At 51.7% G+C, this 15,581-nt stretch overlaps 1 protein-coding gene across 1 annotated transcript in view; it reads right to left on the bottom strand.

The window, feature by feature from the left end:
• The window catches only part of PITPNA (phosphatidylinositol transfer protein alpha), a 40,735-nt gene extending 33,244 nt beyond the window's left edge, over window positions 1-7,491 (bottom strand). Inside the window, exons 1-2 of the mRNA XM_032616097.1 lie at window positions 7,237-7,491; window positions 3,058-3,088 (exon numbers count right to left, since the gene is read on the bottom strand). Coding sequence (XP_032471988.1) covers window positions 3,058-3,088; window positions 7,237-7,256 — 51 coding nt within the window. The 5' untranslated portion in view covers window positions 7,257-7,491. The remainder of the gene's footprint in view (window positions 1-3,057; window positions 3,089-7,236) is intronic.
• Window positions 7,492-15,581: the final 8,090 nt, after the last annotated feature.

The raw sequence follows: 15,581 nt of genomic DNA, 5'->3' as shown, positions 1-15,581 counted from the left end.
CCCCTTTTAATCTCTCTTGATATTCTGATCCTTTAATCCCAATGAGACATGTAAGGCAGTTTTGTTAATCCTAAGGGGTGAATAAGACTAGCCTCCACAAGCTACAAGTGAGGGACACTTTTCATGTCAGAGGGTTCCCTTTGGCACCGTGGCTCTGCACCCTGGGAAAGCAGAAAGCAGCCAGACTCAGATGGGGTAGAGATGGGGGATGGGGATCAGAACATTAAATCAGATAAAGAGCCCCAAGGAGATGAGGATTCCAGCCTCCTCTGGCCCAGGACAGTGCTCCCTGCCCTGGAGATCTGCTCCCTTGTTCCCAAGAAAGAAGACAGCTAAGGAAAACAGAGACTCCACCACTTTGACAACCTGGGAGTGGGAGCCCAGGAAGATGTAGTGGGTGCACCTGAAACATGTCATGAAAAACAGCACAGCTGTTGGTCCCACCCCCATGGACCTGCCAGCCCAGGCACCAAAGGGGCCTGGTGCCATGCATCTCTGGAAATGAGAAGTAAAACAGCCCTACCCACAGCAGGGGGAAAAGGCGGCCCGAACTGAGCAAGGAACCACTGGCGGACACACCACGTTAAACAGCCAGGGCTCTCCTGCTTTGCTGCAGAACATCCAGAAACCCTGTACAGTGAGTATTAGGCCAAAGGCTCTGGCCAGCCAGAAGCTGATTTTACCGCAAAACATTGATTCAAGCCATCAGGATGGTCATAAAGACAGGGGCTTCTCTATTCTCTTTTCATTCCCCTTCCAAATCAGAAAGCTCTGAGGGCCTCCAATTGGGAAGTGAATCCAACAGCCACATGACACTGGGCTGTTCCCATGGGAACCGTTAGTCAGGATGGGTTATCGATAAAGACTCTGAGAAGGCTGGTCATTACTTATCTCTTCTTTGGCTTCCACATTCAAGATTTTCTGATCTCCTGGAACCAAGGTTCAAGCCATCAAAAGAGCAGCTCCTGCTTCAACCCTGCACAGGCCAAGCACTGCTTTCTCATCAGTGGTTTATGGCTGAGAATGCGTTGACCATCACCAGGCTTACAGGTGAATCGTAACCAGTGCTTACTTCCCAAGCTTCTGTTTTCAGGCTCAGTTCACCCCACAACTTCCTCAATGCTCCAAAAACAAACAACCACAAACTGAAAACCGCCAATTGTGGACGCTCTCAAGGTGAGTTCCCCTTTCCCTCCATGCTTGGCTCCACCATAAGCAATCAGCCAAGAGGTGCCCCCGGACAGTGCTGGCCCTCCTGGGTCTGCCACACCTCTCAGAGACACTCCCACCTGTCATTCCATCAAGAAACTCCCTGCAGGGGCATCCCTGGTGGCGCAGTGGTTGAGAATCCGCCTGCCAATGCAGGGGACACAGGTTCGATCCCTGGTCCAGGAAGATCCCACATGCCATGGAGCAACTAAGCCCACGTGCCACAACTACTGAAGCCCACACGCCTAGAGCCCATGCTCCGCAACAAGAGAAGCCACCACAATGAGAAGCCCGTGCACCACAACGAAGAGTAGCCCCTGCTCACCGCAACTAGAGAAAGCCCGCGCGCAGCAGCGAAGACCCAACACAGCCATAAATAAATTAATTAATTAATTAAAAAAAAAAAGAAACTCCCTGTAAAAATGATCCACTTCACCCCTAAACACTACTTTGAGGTACTCCTGAACTCCCGGGGGACATCTTCCTCTCTGGGGTGTGGGATCCTCCTGTACAGCAGAGAGAGAGGCACAGGACCCCCAAGTTTCAGGGCAAGTAACGTGCTGGGCCTTACTGCTTGGCCTCCTGGTTTGGAAAATCATCACTTGCTGTTTTTTCATAAAGAGAGCAAGGACCCCAAAGGAGATGGGTTAGCAGGGCTCCCCCAAGCCAACATCTCTCAGCCCAAGCCCGTGGTTCCCAGGCCCCATGTACATCTCAGGGGCCTCCAGGGATCGCAGCATCTACCCAGCTATCCCCTCCCCCAGCTTCCCGTCTCATTTCTCTTATCCTCCTTTCCCAAAACTCCCACATCACGTTCGAGGCCCACCCTGACCCCTCCCCCAGGTCTCCACAGCTCTTAACAGACGTACAGCCCACCACCAGAGACAATCCTCTGGGGGGCCAATGCCTGCCCACCCTCTTTGGGCACCAAGAGGCCATCTGTCTCATCTCAAGTGTGCTGCTGGCTCTGTTGGCCTGATGTCAGTTTTCAAAGGTCCATTTCATATTTGGAACAGGGTGGAAGTTATCACAAGAGCTGACACTGCAGGAAAGAGGGCGACTGAGGGCACCATACTGGCTGAGCAGCTTCACCCAAAGTCGAGCTTAACTGAAAGCTGAGGGACCTGTGGATTCCAAAGGGAGCAAAGAACAAGGCTGAGCTGGGAGAGGACAGTGAAGGAAGTTCAGAGAAAGGGCGGGACAAGGGAGGCTCTGTGACAGTCTTCTGCTGTCCCAGAGACCAACTCTGAGTCAGCACGGCCTATGAACCTTCTTGTGGCAAATCCTGCCAGATCCCTATACACAGGAACGTCAGGCCCAAGAACCATAAAAGGACAGAGGGCAAGCCAAGCCCATCTGTCATTCCCTGCCCTCCGTGAAAGAAGGGTTCTGGGCCTCGGTCTTCCTAGCAGTCACCTAGAGTATGGCCAGGAAGGGCCTCAGAGATTTCCAGTCCTGCTGGTTTGTCACACAACCAGAGAGAGCCAGGCACACTTCCCTGTTGAGTCACAGAGGTCCCAGAAATGCACGTACTTAATCCCCTCAGTAACATGTCCCCAAACAGGCTGAGTTCTAGCAGGTAAGAGGGGCTGGTTTAGTGTCTATTCAAAGTTATCTCGCTGGTCAACAGCTTGAGGCAGGTTGCACATAGTTGGTCAGATACATAAGCGCCCTCCTTCAGCTGAAAATTGCACCAGGAAAATTCACATCGAGTACTGATTATCTCTATGCTAGAACAAACATGAAAACCACAAGAAGACACTAGCGTGGGCCGCCAGGAGCCCAACTGAGCTAAGGGTCACAAGCAAGTATATCCAACTATGAATACAAGGAAGAAAAAGGACTTACCTCTTCTACAGAGACAGGCAGGATGACTCGACTGCAAGAGAGGGAAAAGAGTATCAACTTCAGGCTCTGAAACCTGCTCTTAAAGCAGGTTTCCTTCTGGCACTTCATTTAGAACCCTGTGATTCGGTGCAAACCTGTCCCCTCACCAGCTACTTCCCAGGCCTCTGACTCACATTTGGAGCTGTCTCCTTCTCCCTCTCTCCCACTCATATCTTCCCCAACAAAACTCACCAATGGGTCTACCTCTCTCCGTTAACATAGGAGGTTAATACATGAGGACTCACCCCTGCAAACTCCGAAGCCAAGATGAGGATTCAGACCCAAAGAAGCAGGTCCTGGGGATTTAATTCTGTGGACCCAACCTCCCAACAACAGCCCTCAAGGTGAAAGGCTAGGGAGGGGCCAAGCTCCTTGGAGGACTAATCACCCTAAGAGCACGCACCAACCATCTCTGCTCTGGGGCCAGATATTACAATACAAGCTACTACCACAAAGCCATCAAGAGAGGACACCTAACTTATGTCCTGACCACCAGAAGCTGTCCAAAGACACCCCAACTGATCACTTTCTTTTCCTTCTCCATTTCAATGACTACCAATTGTTGGAGGTACCACCAATCAATCACCTGATGGAGAAGCCATGGCCAGCGAAGTCCCACACTGGTCAGAACTCCACACACAGAGGTGTGAGGGCCAGCAGCCCTTCTCTGGGTGGCTTGCATTTGTAATGCAGAGCAGTGGCCAACCCCCAGCTCAAAACTGTGAGGTCAGAGAGCTGAGACAGAAACGCTTGGTTGGGGCTTCCCTGGTGGCACAGTGGTTGAGGGTCTGCCTGCCGATGCAGGGGACACGGGTTCGTGCCCCGGTCCAGGAAGATCCCACATGCCGCGGAGCGGCTGGGCCCGTGAGCCATGGCTGCTGAGCCTGCTCCGCGACAGGAGAGGCCGCAGCAGTGAGAGGCCCGTGTACCGCAAAAACAAAAAACAAAAAACAAAACGCTTGGCTGTATTCCTACGAATCAAGTCAGCTCCCAAGCTTAGATTGTCAGTTCCCAGACCCTAGGTGGAACCCCCTGGAGGCTCCTGCATCTTGCATGCTTGGTGAAGCACGTGCTGCTATGCTCTCCTTTCTATGCATTGGTCCTGCCAATTGGGATCCTTGCTCCAGGCTGGTAAAGAGCCTGCTCACTAGCTTCTAGTCCCACAAAGGTCCCCAGATAGCAAGAGACACCCAGAGGGATCTGAGAAAAACTTCGCACTCAAGGCAAGGCACAGAGCAGAAAAGTAGCAGGAAAAACAAAATGGGCTCCAAGTCTCTACTGCCTGCGAACTCCCCTTCCTCCAGAATGACTCAAATAATGTAAATCCTGCAGGTTACTGGATGCTGCTACTAATGTTGTCCTCCCATTAGAGAAAGCCAACAGTGCAGAAAAATACTTCCAACTTGGAGGCCACAATTTCTGCACCCTCAGGAGAAACTTCCTAGAAAACAATAAGCCTTTTATCTTCAAGAACAGCAGTAAAAATCACATCCAAGAATTTGCAGAAATCAAATCAAGGAGAATCCTGTTACAGGAAGTGTCAGAAAAATCAACAGGGACAAACTTCAGACCCCGGGCAGGCAGTAAGTCTCCCCCAAAAGGAGATGGGCATCAGCCAGTTCCTGACAGGATGCCCTGAGGCTGCTATAGGACAGCTGCACACCCAGACATTTCTCCCTGGCTCCTTGGGAGCAAAACCACTTCAGCAGCCATAGGGTGCAATTCCAAAGGACAGAGCCACAGAGGCAGTGCGGGGCTGGGACTGGAGCTGCGCTCACTTCAGTGTGACCTTCACTTGCACTCTCCAGAGCTGCAGCGCTGCAGCCACAGCCAGGTGTCTCCGATGCCTCCCTCTTGGTCCCCCGCCCAGGGGTGCACACACACACCCAAGCACACATAGGGCACAAGTTGGGCAGGAAGGAAACGCAGATGCCAGGCAGGCTCTGCACACCTGGCACCTTGGACCTTTCCCTGGCAGGCTTCAAGGGGCGGAGAACAAAGACTGAGAAGGGAGGACCTCTCTTCAAAACTCACTCAGATCTCTTCTGAAGGTCCCTTCCTTTCCCTGCCTGACCCTCTTTACAAAACCTACAGGTTTCTACAGATTCTAGGATTCAACTGGGAATAGAAAAAAATGAATCAGGAGAATGGGAAAAGTCTGTCATCTGTACAGTCAAGATTAAAATCCAAAGTGCATGCTCTCCTCTTGTTGGATTCCCAAGATTCTTCCTCCTCACCACACAAAACTCTGTACTCTGGCTGGATCAGCATCAGATTGGATGTCAAGAAATAGAGGTGGGGGGACTTCCCTGGCGGTCCAGTGGTTAAGACTCCGCACTTCTACTGCAGGGGGCACGGGTTCAATCCCTGGTCGGGGAACTAAGATCCCGCATGCCGCTCAGTGTGGTCAAAAAAAAAAAAAAAAGAAAGAAAGAAAGAAATAGAGGTGGAGGGGCTTTGAAATAACCCTCTTCAGATGAGGTGTCAAGCTGGGATGACACCTGGGTCTCTTCCCTTTGCTATCCAAAGCTCCACACTATGTCCAAAAGTCCTAAACACCTCCAAGGAGCAAACCAGATGGGATGGGGCAAAGTCCCTTCACTGACAAAATGGAAACAGCTCTCAGCACACCTGCCTGGCTACCAAGTGAATTCCACCAGATGCTCTCTACCCGGACACCTCCCACTTCCGGACCTTCTGGGCTTCTGGCCGAATGCTGCCCACTTGCCCTCCCCTCCAGGGAAGCGCAGTTTCACTGAAAGTTCTGCACGTACACATCCAATCTCTCCTCTCCCCCAACCCCCAATCTTTCCTCTTTGAAGAAGAAAAAAAAAAGTCCTAAGATGATTACTTGGAACCATAAGCTTCAGGAATGGGTCATCTCATATTTGAAAGATTAGCAATCCGAACATCCCCACCTGTCATCCAGTCCCGTGGATTTCACGAGCAAGCCCATCTCCCTGCAACTCCTACCAGAAGTCACTCATCTCCACCGCCCATTAACTACTCAGAAACTCCCTCACTCTTCACCATTTTTCCTCAGTCAATGGCTTTATGAAAATATCAATGCCTCAGAGCAATTTCCCCATCTCTTTGCACCAAGACTGAGAATCCCCCAGAGACACGTTGGCCCTGTCCCCCACCCCAACTCCAATAACATGTATATTTACTCACAAACATACTCTTTTTCCAAACTGTTCTCCTCCCTGGTAACATCCTAGCTCTCTCCATCACCATAACTCCCTCATATCACTTCAGCCTCTGCCCAATATTTTCTGGACTCCTCACCCAAGTGTCTCCAAGTCCCAAGCAATCATTCTAAGCCTTTTTTCCCAAATACCTCGTCCTCTGCCCCCACCACGTGGGCACCATGTCACACCATCTGTCCCCTCTGCTATCTCCTTATACCCTTCCCCTGTCGCTCAGCCTGACGCTGACTCCCTAGTCCTTTTCCTGTGTCTACTTATCACAATCCTTCCCCTGATGCCTAAGGCAGCCACTCCTCACACCCCAGGTTGCCTTCAACACTCGGCCCGATCATCCCAACTCCATTCTTGAAGCTGTCTTATCTGATCTCCCAGTGCCCCTTGGTATTGTTCAGCCCCAAACCCCTCTCCACTCTGGCTGGCTCCCCGGCTCCCCAGCCCTGTCTGCCCTTGTCTAACCGTTCCTCAGCCACTCAGACAACTCCTCCCTCTCCGGTGGGTTCTCTCAGCCAGTCCTGCAGCTCTGGCTGGCCCCTTCCTCCCTTAGCCTCCACTCTAGGACCACCGCACATCTCATCCAGCACCCTCGATCCTCTCAGCCCCTCCTCATGCCCTGTCCGGCTCTCACTGTCCCCTTGACCTCATCTCAGGCCTGCCCGGCCCTCTTTGTCCCCTCAGCCTCTCCTCAGGCCTCTTCGGCCCTCACTGCCCCTTGGGCCCCACCTCAGGTGCTGTCCCTCCCGCTTTATCCCCGTTCGGCCCACCTCGGGCCCTGTCCGGCCCTCGCTGTCCCCTCAGCCCCTGCTGGGCCGCCCATCCAGCGCTCTCCATCCCGTCGGGCCCCGTCCGTCCTCCGCCAGGCCATCACCCTCCCTGCTCGTCATCCTCGACTCTCCCTCCCTCCTCGCTTCCGCACGGCCGGCTGGACACTCACTACTCCTTGAGCAGCACCATGTCGCTTCGCGGCTCGGCGGCTGCTCGCTGCCCGCCCAGCCTCCCGCCCGCTTCCCGGCGGCCGCTCTCCCCCTGGCCCGGCCCGGCTGCCTGTGCGCCTTCGTTGTTGTCTGCTCTGTCCCCGTCGCTCTCGCTGCGGTCGCCGCGCCGGCTCCTGCCGCCCCTGCCTCGCCGCCTTCCGCGCCGCTGCCGACGCCGCCCGGAGCTCCAGTTCCGCAGCGCCGCGCGGGGGCGGGGCGTCTCTGCGGCAACCAGAGCGTCACGCGCAGCGCTGCGCGCTGACCTAAGCGCGGAGGCGGAGCCTTCCCGGGCCCGCCCCCTCCCGTCCTTAAGTGGGCCGCGGCGTTGACATCCGCGTCCGGGGTGGGTCCGGGGCGTGCGCAAGGCCCGGGCAGTAGGTGGGGCCGACACCGAGGTGTGCAGCAGGGTCCTAGGGGTGACTGATTATCTGCAGGCGGAACAGATGTACCTGTACGGCTGGGCCTCCCCGGTGGTGTGGTTTGAGATCTAGGAAGAGGTTGTGTCAAAAAATATTAATAATGCCCAAGTTTACGTGCACGTGCTCTTCTAAGGGCTTGACTCCTTACAACAGCTCTACCAGAAATGTGTTATTACTGTCCACAGTGACAGGTGAGGAGAAGGCAGAGCTTAAGAGACTTGCGCAAGAAAAAAAAAAAGAGAGAGAGAGAGAGATTTGCTCAAGTCCAAAGCTAGCATGTGATGGGGCAGAGATTTTCACCTTGCTGTCTTAGTGTAATGTCTGTCTTTTTTTTTTTTAATTCATTTTATTTATTTATTTATTTTATTTTTTGGCTGCGTGGGTTCTTCGTTGCTGCCTGCGGGCTTTCCCTAATTGCGGCTAGCAGAGGCTACTCTTCGTTGCCGTGCGCTGGCTTCTCATTGCAGTGGCTTCTCTCGTTGTGGAGCTCTAGGGCTCTAGGCACGCAGGCTTCAGTAATTGTGGCATGAGGGCTCAGTAGTTGTGGCTCGTGGGCTTAGTTGCTCCGTGGCATGTGGGATCTTCCTGGACCAGGGCTCAAACCCGTGTCTCCTGCGTTGGCAGGCGGATTCTTAACCACTGTGTCACCAAGGAAGTCCTTAGTGTAATGTCTTTCATCCAAAAAGTATTTGCTAAGTGCTGCTGTGTATGATAATCTGTGCTTTTCTGCTGGTGGGAATGTAAACTGACACAGCCACTGTGGAGAACAGTATGGAGGTTCCTTAACAAACTAAAAATAGAACTACCATAGGACCCAGCAATCCCACTACTGGGCATACACCCTGAGAAAACCAGAAGAGGGAGACACAAGAGGGAGGGGATATGGGGATATATGTATACATATAGCTGATTCACTTTGTTATAAAGCAGAAACTAACGCAACATTGTAAAGCAATTATACTCCAATAAAGATGTTAAAAAAATTATCATCACAAAAAGATGAAAAAAAAAGGAGCTACCTATGTGAGGTAATGGATGTGTTAATTATTTTGATCTTAGTAATTGTTCCATTTTATTCCATGAGTGTGTGTGTGTGTGTGTATATATATATTCATCTCATTGTAGACTTTAAATATATACAATTATATCAATATTTGTGAAATATTCATCAATAAGTCAGAAAAAAATGCAAAAAAAATCTGTGCTTTTGTTGAGTGAGCAAGTCAGATACCATCTAGCCCTGAGGGAGCTCAAGGTCAAGTGGCGGGGTAGGTGGAGGGACAGCTAGGCAGTTAGGATGAAAAGGACTGTGAGAGGTGAAACACAGGTTTGGTGGCATTACACCCAGGAAGTGTAGTCAGCAAAGGCATTCTGGAGGAAGAGGTTCTAAGCTGAGCTCTTCAGGGGGCTGGGAGGGGAAGAGGTACCAGGCAGAGTTAATGCAAAGGCTGGGGCCCAGGGGGCCAGCATGTGCTCTAGGGGAACCGAGAGAGGTGACTGGGACATAAAGCTTGGGGGCTGAGGAGCTGTAGGAGATGGGAATGGGGAGAGGGTTGGGGCCAGAGTATGCAGCTCCTGGGGGTGATAAGGTGTTTGTAGTCCATCCTCAGGGCATGGGCTGGCATCTACGGTTTTTTATGCAGCTCTGGAGTTTGAAGGCTCACTCTAAGAGCTGAGTGAAAAGGGGACTGAGGGAAACAGAGCAGAGGCAGGGAGACTGGTGAGGAGGCCTCTGCAGAAGTCCAGGCAAAGTTGGACTAGGACAGTGGTGGGATAAGGGGGGAAAAAAAGAGAGATGGAGGACTTCCCTTGTGGCGCAGTGGTTAAGAATCCGCCTGCCAATGCAGGGGACAAGGATTCAATCTCTGGTCCGGGAAGATCCCACATGCCGTGGAGCAACTAAGCTCATGTGCCACAGCTACTGAAGCCCATGCACCTAGAGCCCATGCTCCACAACAAGAGAAGCCACCGCAATGAGAAGCCCGCGCACCGCAACAAAGAGTAGCCCCCACTTGTGGCAACAAGAGAAAGCCCGTGTGCAGCAACAAAGACCCAACGCAGCCAAAAATAAAATAAATAGATAAATATTTTAAAAAAAAAAAAAAAGAGAGAGAGAAGAAAGAGAGAGAGAGAGAGAGAGAGAGAGAGATGGATTTAGGAGCAACTCAGGTAAAATCAGCAAGACTTATTGACTAATTGGCTGAGAGAGTGAGAGCAAGAAGGGAAGAGCAAAAACTTCCCGGGTTTCTAGGCTGGGAGACTGGGTGGACGGCACTGCCTTCAGGAAAACACAGGGAAGGCAGATTTGCACAGGGGAAGACAATGGCTGAAACGGAGCAGGACCCTGTGGGGCCCTCCCAGGTACAAATCCTTTCTGTGTCCCTCATTTCCAGTTTGTAAGAAATAGGCGTCACTCAGCCTCCATGACCTTCCCTGAGTTCCGAAGGGCATATTCAGACAGTTGCTATCCAGGGAAGGGAGGGAGTACAGAAACAAAGGAGGAGCAGAATACATAACAATATCTTTGATATTCGGCTGGAACTAAGGCCCCCACCCAGCTGGAGGATGCTAACTTCAGCCTGGACACAAGATTCCTGGAACACCACCCTGTTACCTCACCACCAACCAGTCAAAAGGAAGTCACACACCCTGCAGCCCTCACCCCAAATTTTGCCTATAAAAAGTTTTCCCTGAAAACCATTGGGGAGCTCTGGGTTTTTGAGCATGAGCCACCTGTTCTCCTTGCTTGGTCCTGCAATAAACCTTTCTCTGCTCCAGACTCCATGGTTTGGCCTCACTGTGCGTTGGGCACATGAACTCCAGTGTCGGACTCAAGGGGCACCGAGGTGATCGTGAGTGGGCTGCAGAAGATAGAAAACTGGGAAAGGAGGATGGAGCAGGTGGCTATATTGCCGTCAAGCTATAACTGGAGCCCCAGGACAGCCCTGAATGTTGCACATGTTGGCCATCAAATCCTACAGTTGGAGTATGGATTGTCCCAGAAATCCAAGCCCAACACCCTCGGGGAAAGACCAAGAGAGGAGACATTAGGACCCAAAGTCCAAGATCAAGTGAGCGGCCTGGACCCTGGTCCCCTGACCTCCCAGAATAGGGTTTTTCTCCTACGTAATATCAATACAGTAAATCTTTTTTTTTTTAATTAATTTATTTTTGGCTGTGTTGGGTCTTCGTTGCTGTGCCTGGACTTTCTCTAGCTGTGGTGAGAGGGGGCTACTCTTTGTTGCAACGCACGGACATCTCATTGCAGTGGCTTCTCCTGTTGCGGAGCACGGGCTCTAGGTGCACAGGCTTCAGTAGTTGTTGTGCATGGGCTTCAGTAGTTGTGGCTTGCGGGCTCTAGAGCACAGGCTCAGTAGTTGTGGCACACGGGCTTAGTTGCTCTGCGGCATGTGGGATCTTCCTGGACCAGGGATCGAACCTGTGTCCCCTGTGTTGGCAGGTGGATTCTTAATCACTGTGCCACCAGGGAAGTCCCAATACAGTAAATCATTATTTAACAATTGCCATGTGCTGGCTCTCTCCAGGAAGTAATCAAACCCTGCCGTCTGGAGCTTGAAGTCTAGCTGGGAAAGCTACATCTACTCATTCACTCCTTAAAATATTGATTGAATTCCTTGCCCTGTCCTGGGCCTTTCTCTAGGCACTCAGGATATAGAGGTGACCAAGAAAAACAAGGTCCTTCCCTTGTTCGGTGGGGTGAGGCAGAATATAAACAAATGCAGAAATAACTTCAAGTAGAGGTGAATGTTATGAAGAGGCTGAACAGCGTGACTGGGGCCAGTGCAGGTGGTATTAGTTGGGTGGTCAAGAAAGACGCTAAGAGGCCATATTTTGGGAATTCCCTGGCAGTCCAGTGGTTAGGACTCGAGGCTTTCACTGCTCGGGGCCTGGGGGCCAGGTTCAGTCCCTTGTGGGGGAAATAAGATCGTACAAGCCATGAGTTTCAGCCAAAAAGAAGAGGCCACGGGACTTCCCTGGTGGTTCGGTGGCTGACACTCTGCACTCCCACTGCATGGGGTCCGGGTTCGATCCCTGGTCAGGGAACTAGATCCCACATGCCGCAACTAAGACCCAGTGCAGCCAAATAAATATTTAAAAAAAAAAAAAAAAAAAGAGGCCATGTTTAGACAGAGACCTGAATGAGCTGAGATGAGGGAGCTTGGGGGGCCATGCAGGGCACTGGGGGAAGTAAAAAGCAAAACAGTCATTAAAATACCTGAGAAACAGCCTCCATCTGGAGGAGCTCATGGAGAGGAGGCCTTGCACTTACAGAAAACTGTACCTAGTGACTGAGGTAGCTGGCCATAAAGGTGACCATGTGTGACACAAAGAACAGTGCTGGAAAGGGTCCAAGGAGAGGCCTCCTGGGCTGAAAAGGTGTAGGAAGTATCTGGGGACAAGGGGGATTTGAGACAGATTTGGCTAGAAAAGGGAAATGGCATCTTTGGAGGGAAAGGAACATATGCAAAGGTGCAGAGGCAGGGTTCTATGTGGGTGGAATCTGCGGGGTGGGGAGACCAGGGTAGAGCCCCTGGTCAGAGCACGAGTGGTTCATGTGGTGGACACACACACAGGAAGGACGGAGTGTGGGAACTTGAGTGCCAAGTTCAAGATCTGGCCTTAAGGAATCCCCACTCCTCGTCATCCAGAATCAACTGTTAGCGAGACTTTGCCACACTTGCTTCATCTCTTTTCTGAAACATTTTAAAGCAGATCTCAGACATCATGTCATCTCTGCCCTCCATGTTTCCGTGTGCATTCTAGAAATATGGATATTTTCTTATGAATCCACAATGCCATGATCATACTGAACAAAATTAATAATTTCTTGATATTATCTCATTCCAAGTTCAGATTTCCCTAATCGTCTAAAAAATGTAATTCTGTAGTTTATTTTAGATACGATCAGTATCTGAACAAGTCTGCATTTTTTTTCCTTCACATTTTATTTTCAGTTGCTCTGTTTCTTACATCTCTCACTCTAGCAAGCTTTGCTTCAGGTGTGCATAAGAGTTAGGCCTGGGGCTTCCCTCGTGGCACAGTGGTTAAGAATCTGCCTGCCAATGCAGGGGACACGGGTTCGAGCCCTGGTCCAGGAAGATCCCACATGCCACGGAGCAACTAAGCCTGAGCGCCACAACTACTGAGCCTGCGCTCTAGAGCCCACGAGTCACAACTACTGAAGCCCGTGCACCTAGAGCCCGTGCTCCGCAGCCACAGAAGCCATAAAGGAAGGAAGGAAGGAAGAAAGAAAGAAAGAAAGGAAGAAAGAAAAAGAGGCCTTACATGAGGGGGCCACAGCACTCTCCAGGGTGCCCCACTGTGAGTCAACAGTCCCACTGTGGGAACGGACCCCCTGGTGCCTGATGCTCTGGAGTCCCAGCCCTACCACTTCCCACTGTGTGACCTTGTGCAGGTTCCTTAACCGCTCTGAGCCTCAGCTCCTTCATTTGTAAAATGGGGACGATGGTAGTGGCTACCATGTGGGATTGCTGGGCATCGTAGATGAGGCAATGTGCATAAAATAATTTCATGCAGGACATGCCACATTTCTGTATTATCATTCTGGAGGAAAGGATGCTGTGAGGAAGGAGGGATGGACACTACTGCCCCTCGAGGCTACTTCTACGTGCTCCAGGCTGAACAGGCAAGAAGGACGTGACTCTCCAGCGTCACAGCGATCTTTCTGTCTCACATGCCTCTCTTTCTTTGTCTCTCTCCCTCTCTCCCTCTTTGTACCCACCTTCTCTCCATCTCTCTAGCTACCCCCCCTTCTGTCTCTCCTCTCCATCTCTTGGTATGTCTGTTTCTCTTTCTGTCGATCTCTCTTTATCTCACCTCTTGTGAAAACACGGCCACCTCCTAATTTATCTCTCTTGGAAATCTGGTCTTGAAGGTACCTTCTTTCTTAAAGTGAGGCCTATGGGAGCACCGTGCGGTCAGCCTGTCCCCAAATAGGAGATCTCAGCTCCTTTCCTGTTGTTACCATTGTATACATGTTTGTGTGTTTTTAAATAAAATGTTGACTTGGCCAAAAAAAAAAAAAAAAAAAAGAAGTCTCTCTGTATCTCTTTCTGTCTCTCCCTGTCTATCTCTTTACTTTTGTTCTCCCTCTGTGCTCCCTCTGTCTCTCTCTCTTTCTGTTCCTCTGTAACTCTGTCTGTCCTCTCGCCTTCTCTCTCTTTAATCTCTCTTGTTATCTCTCCCCTCTCCATCTCTCTGTGTTTCTCTGTCTCTCTTTACCTCTCTTCCTGTCTCACCTCCCTCCGTGTGTCCCTCTCTCTGTGTCTCCCTATCACTGCCGTCTGCTCTGGGTAATGACCTGCTCTCTCTGTTCTGTCTTGGACTGTCTCTCTCTCCCCTTTGTCTCGCTGTCTGTGCATCTCACTGCTCTGGACCACCCCCCGCGCTTGCTCCTGGCTGGCTGGCCCTTGTTACTGCCTCCTCACAGCCACACCTGTAACCCATCTCTGTGTATCTCAGAGAGACTGCATTTCACTGTTTCCATCTTCTGTTCTGTCCCTTCCTGGCTGCTGAGAGCATGTTCTTCTCCCAGCCTCCGTCTGTCAGTTTCAGCCTCTTTTTGGTTTATTTCTCTACCTCTCTCTTTCTAAGTTTCATCCTCCAAATATTTATTGAGCAGCTGTTCCATGCTAGGCACATTTTGAGGTACTGGAGGTATAATGGTGACCAAGGCAGTGCACGTACCAGCGCTCAGGGGGCATTCGTTCTAGTGGGGAGACAGACAGACAGACAGAAGAAGCGTGACCCTGGCTGCCTGGCTTTTCTCCCCGGCCAGAGGAGTGCATCAGCCAGCCCGGGGGCAGGGACTCGGGCCTCTGAGGTTAGCTGGCTCCGCCCCGTGCTGGCCCTGATGATTCACTGCCCCTAAACAGGGACTGGGGGTCACTCAGGAAGCTAGACTGGAATGAGTAACCATTTGCTCACGCAACAGCATTCGTTACGCGCCAGGCTGGGGGAGACAAAGGAGAGTGGTCCCAGCCTGAGTGGGGCTGCAGTTCAGACATGCATAGCGTCTGCCCAGGTGGAGGAAACAGCTGTGGGGCGGTGATTTACCTCCACCCTCCACTCCCCGACTCTGGCCTGCACACCGTGAAAAGCTACTGGAGCAGCTGTGGGATTTAAAAAAAAAAAGTTTTTTTGAGCCAGCATCTGAAAATAGGGATCTTTTCTATAAAACTCGGGACTCCCAGCTTCTCTTGTAAAAATCAGATCAGCAACACCTGGCTCGCTCACACAGGGCCTTAATTGGTTGCAGCTGTGTCAAGGCTGTCCTTAGATGGAGCTGTGGCTTCCAGGTCCCCGTGGTGCCCACCAAGTCCTCTTGTCTGGCAGAGAGCTCAAGGTCTAGCTACCCCCGTGTCATCACAGAGCTTGTGCTGTGGCTCTACTTATATTAGAGAAATATTTCCCCGTAGTGTCTCCATCAAAAGTGGGAAAATGAAGGACACAGCAAAGGGATGTAGCAGCGCTCCGGCTTGCGAGCTCACAATCCTGATGAGTAGAAGCCCTCAGGCACATCCATCCAGCACCTCTGCCCTGCCTGCTATGCGGGGGGCCTGCTGCTCGAGGCCATCCACCTCCCTCCCCTGGGCTTCAAGCCCCCTCTGCCCGGCAGGCTCAGGAACCAGGCCTCAGACAAACAGGCCATCCTCTCCCCTCCCTGGCCGTGGGGATCTCCTTGGGGCTTCTCTGGGGAAGCCCAGTGGCTCTTCTTTTCTGCTGCTACTACCCAGGGCCCTGGCCTGGCAGGACAGTGGCCAGCTTCGTGGGAAAACTGTAGGAGGAGCAGGTGTGCCCATGACCACTGACTTAGGACAAAAGAAAAGGGGCAAGAATGAGCG

Source organism: Phocoena sinus, chromosome 20 (assembly GCF_008692025.1).
Source record: "Phocoena sinus isolate mPhoSin1 chromosome 20, mPhoSin1.pri, whole genome shotgun sequence".
NCBI classification, from domain to species: domain Eukaryota; kingdom Metazoa; phylum Chordata; class Mammalia; order Artiodactyla; family Phocoenidae; genus Phocoena; species Phocoena sinus.
Note: the sequence above shows the minus strand (reverse complement) of the source record. Positions and strands in the feature narration are given on the sequence as shown.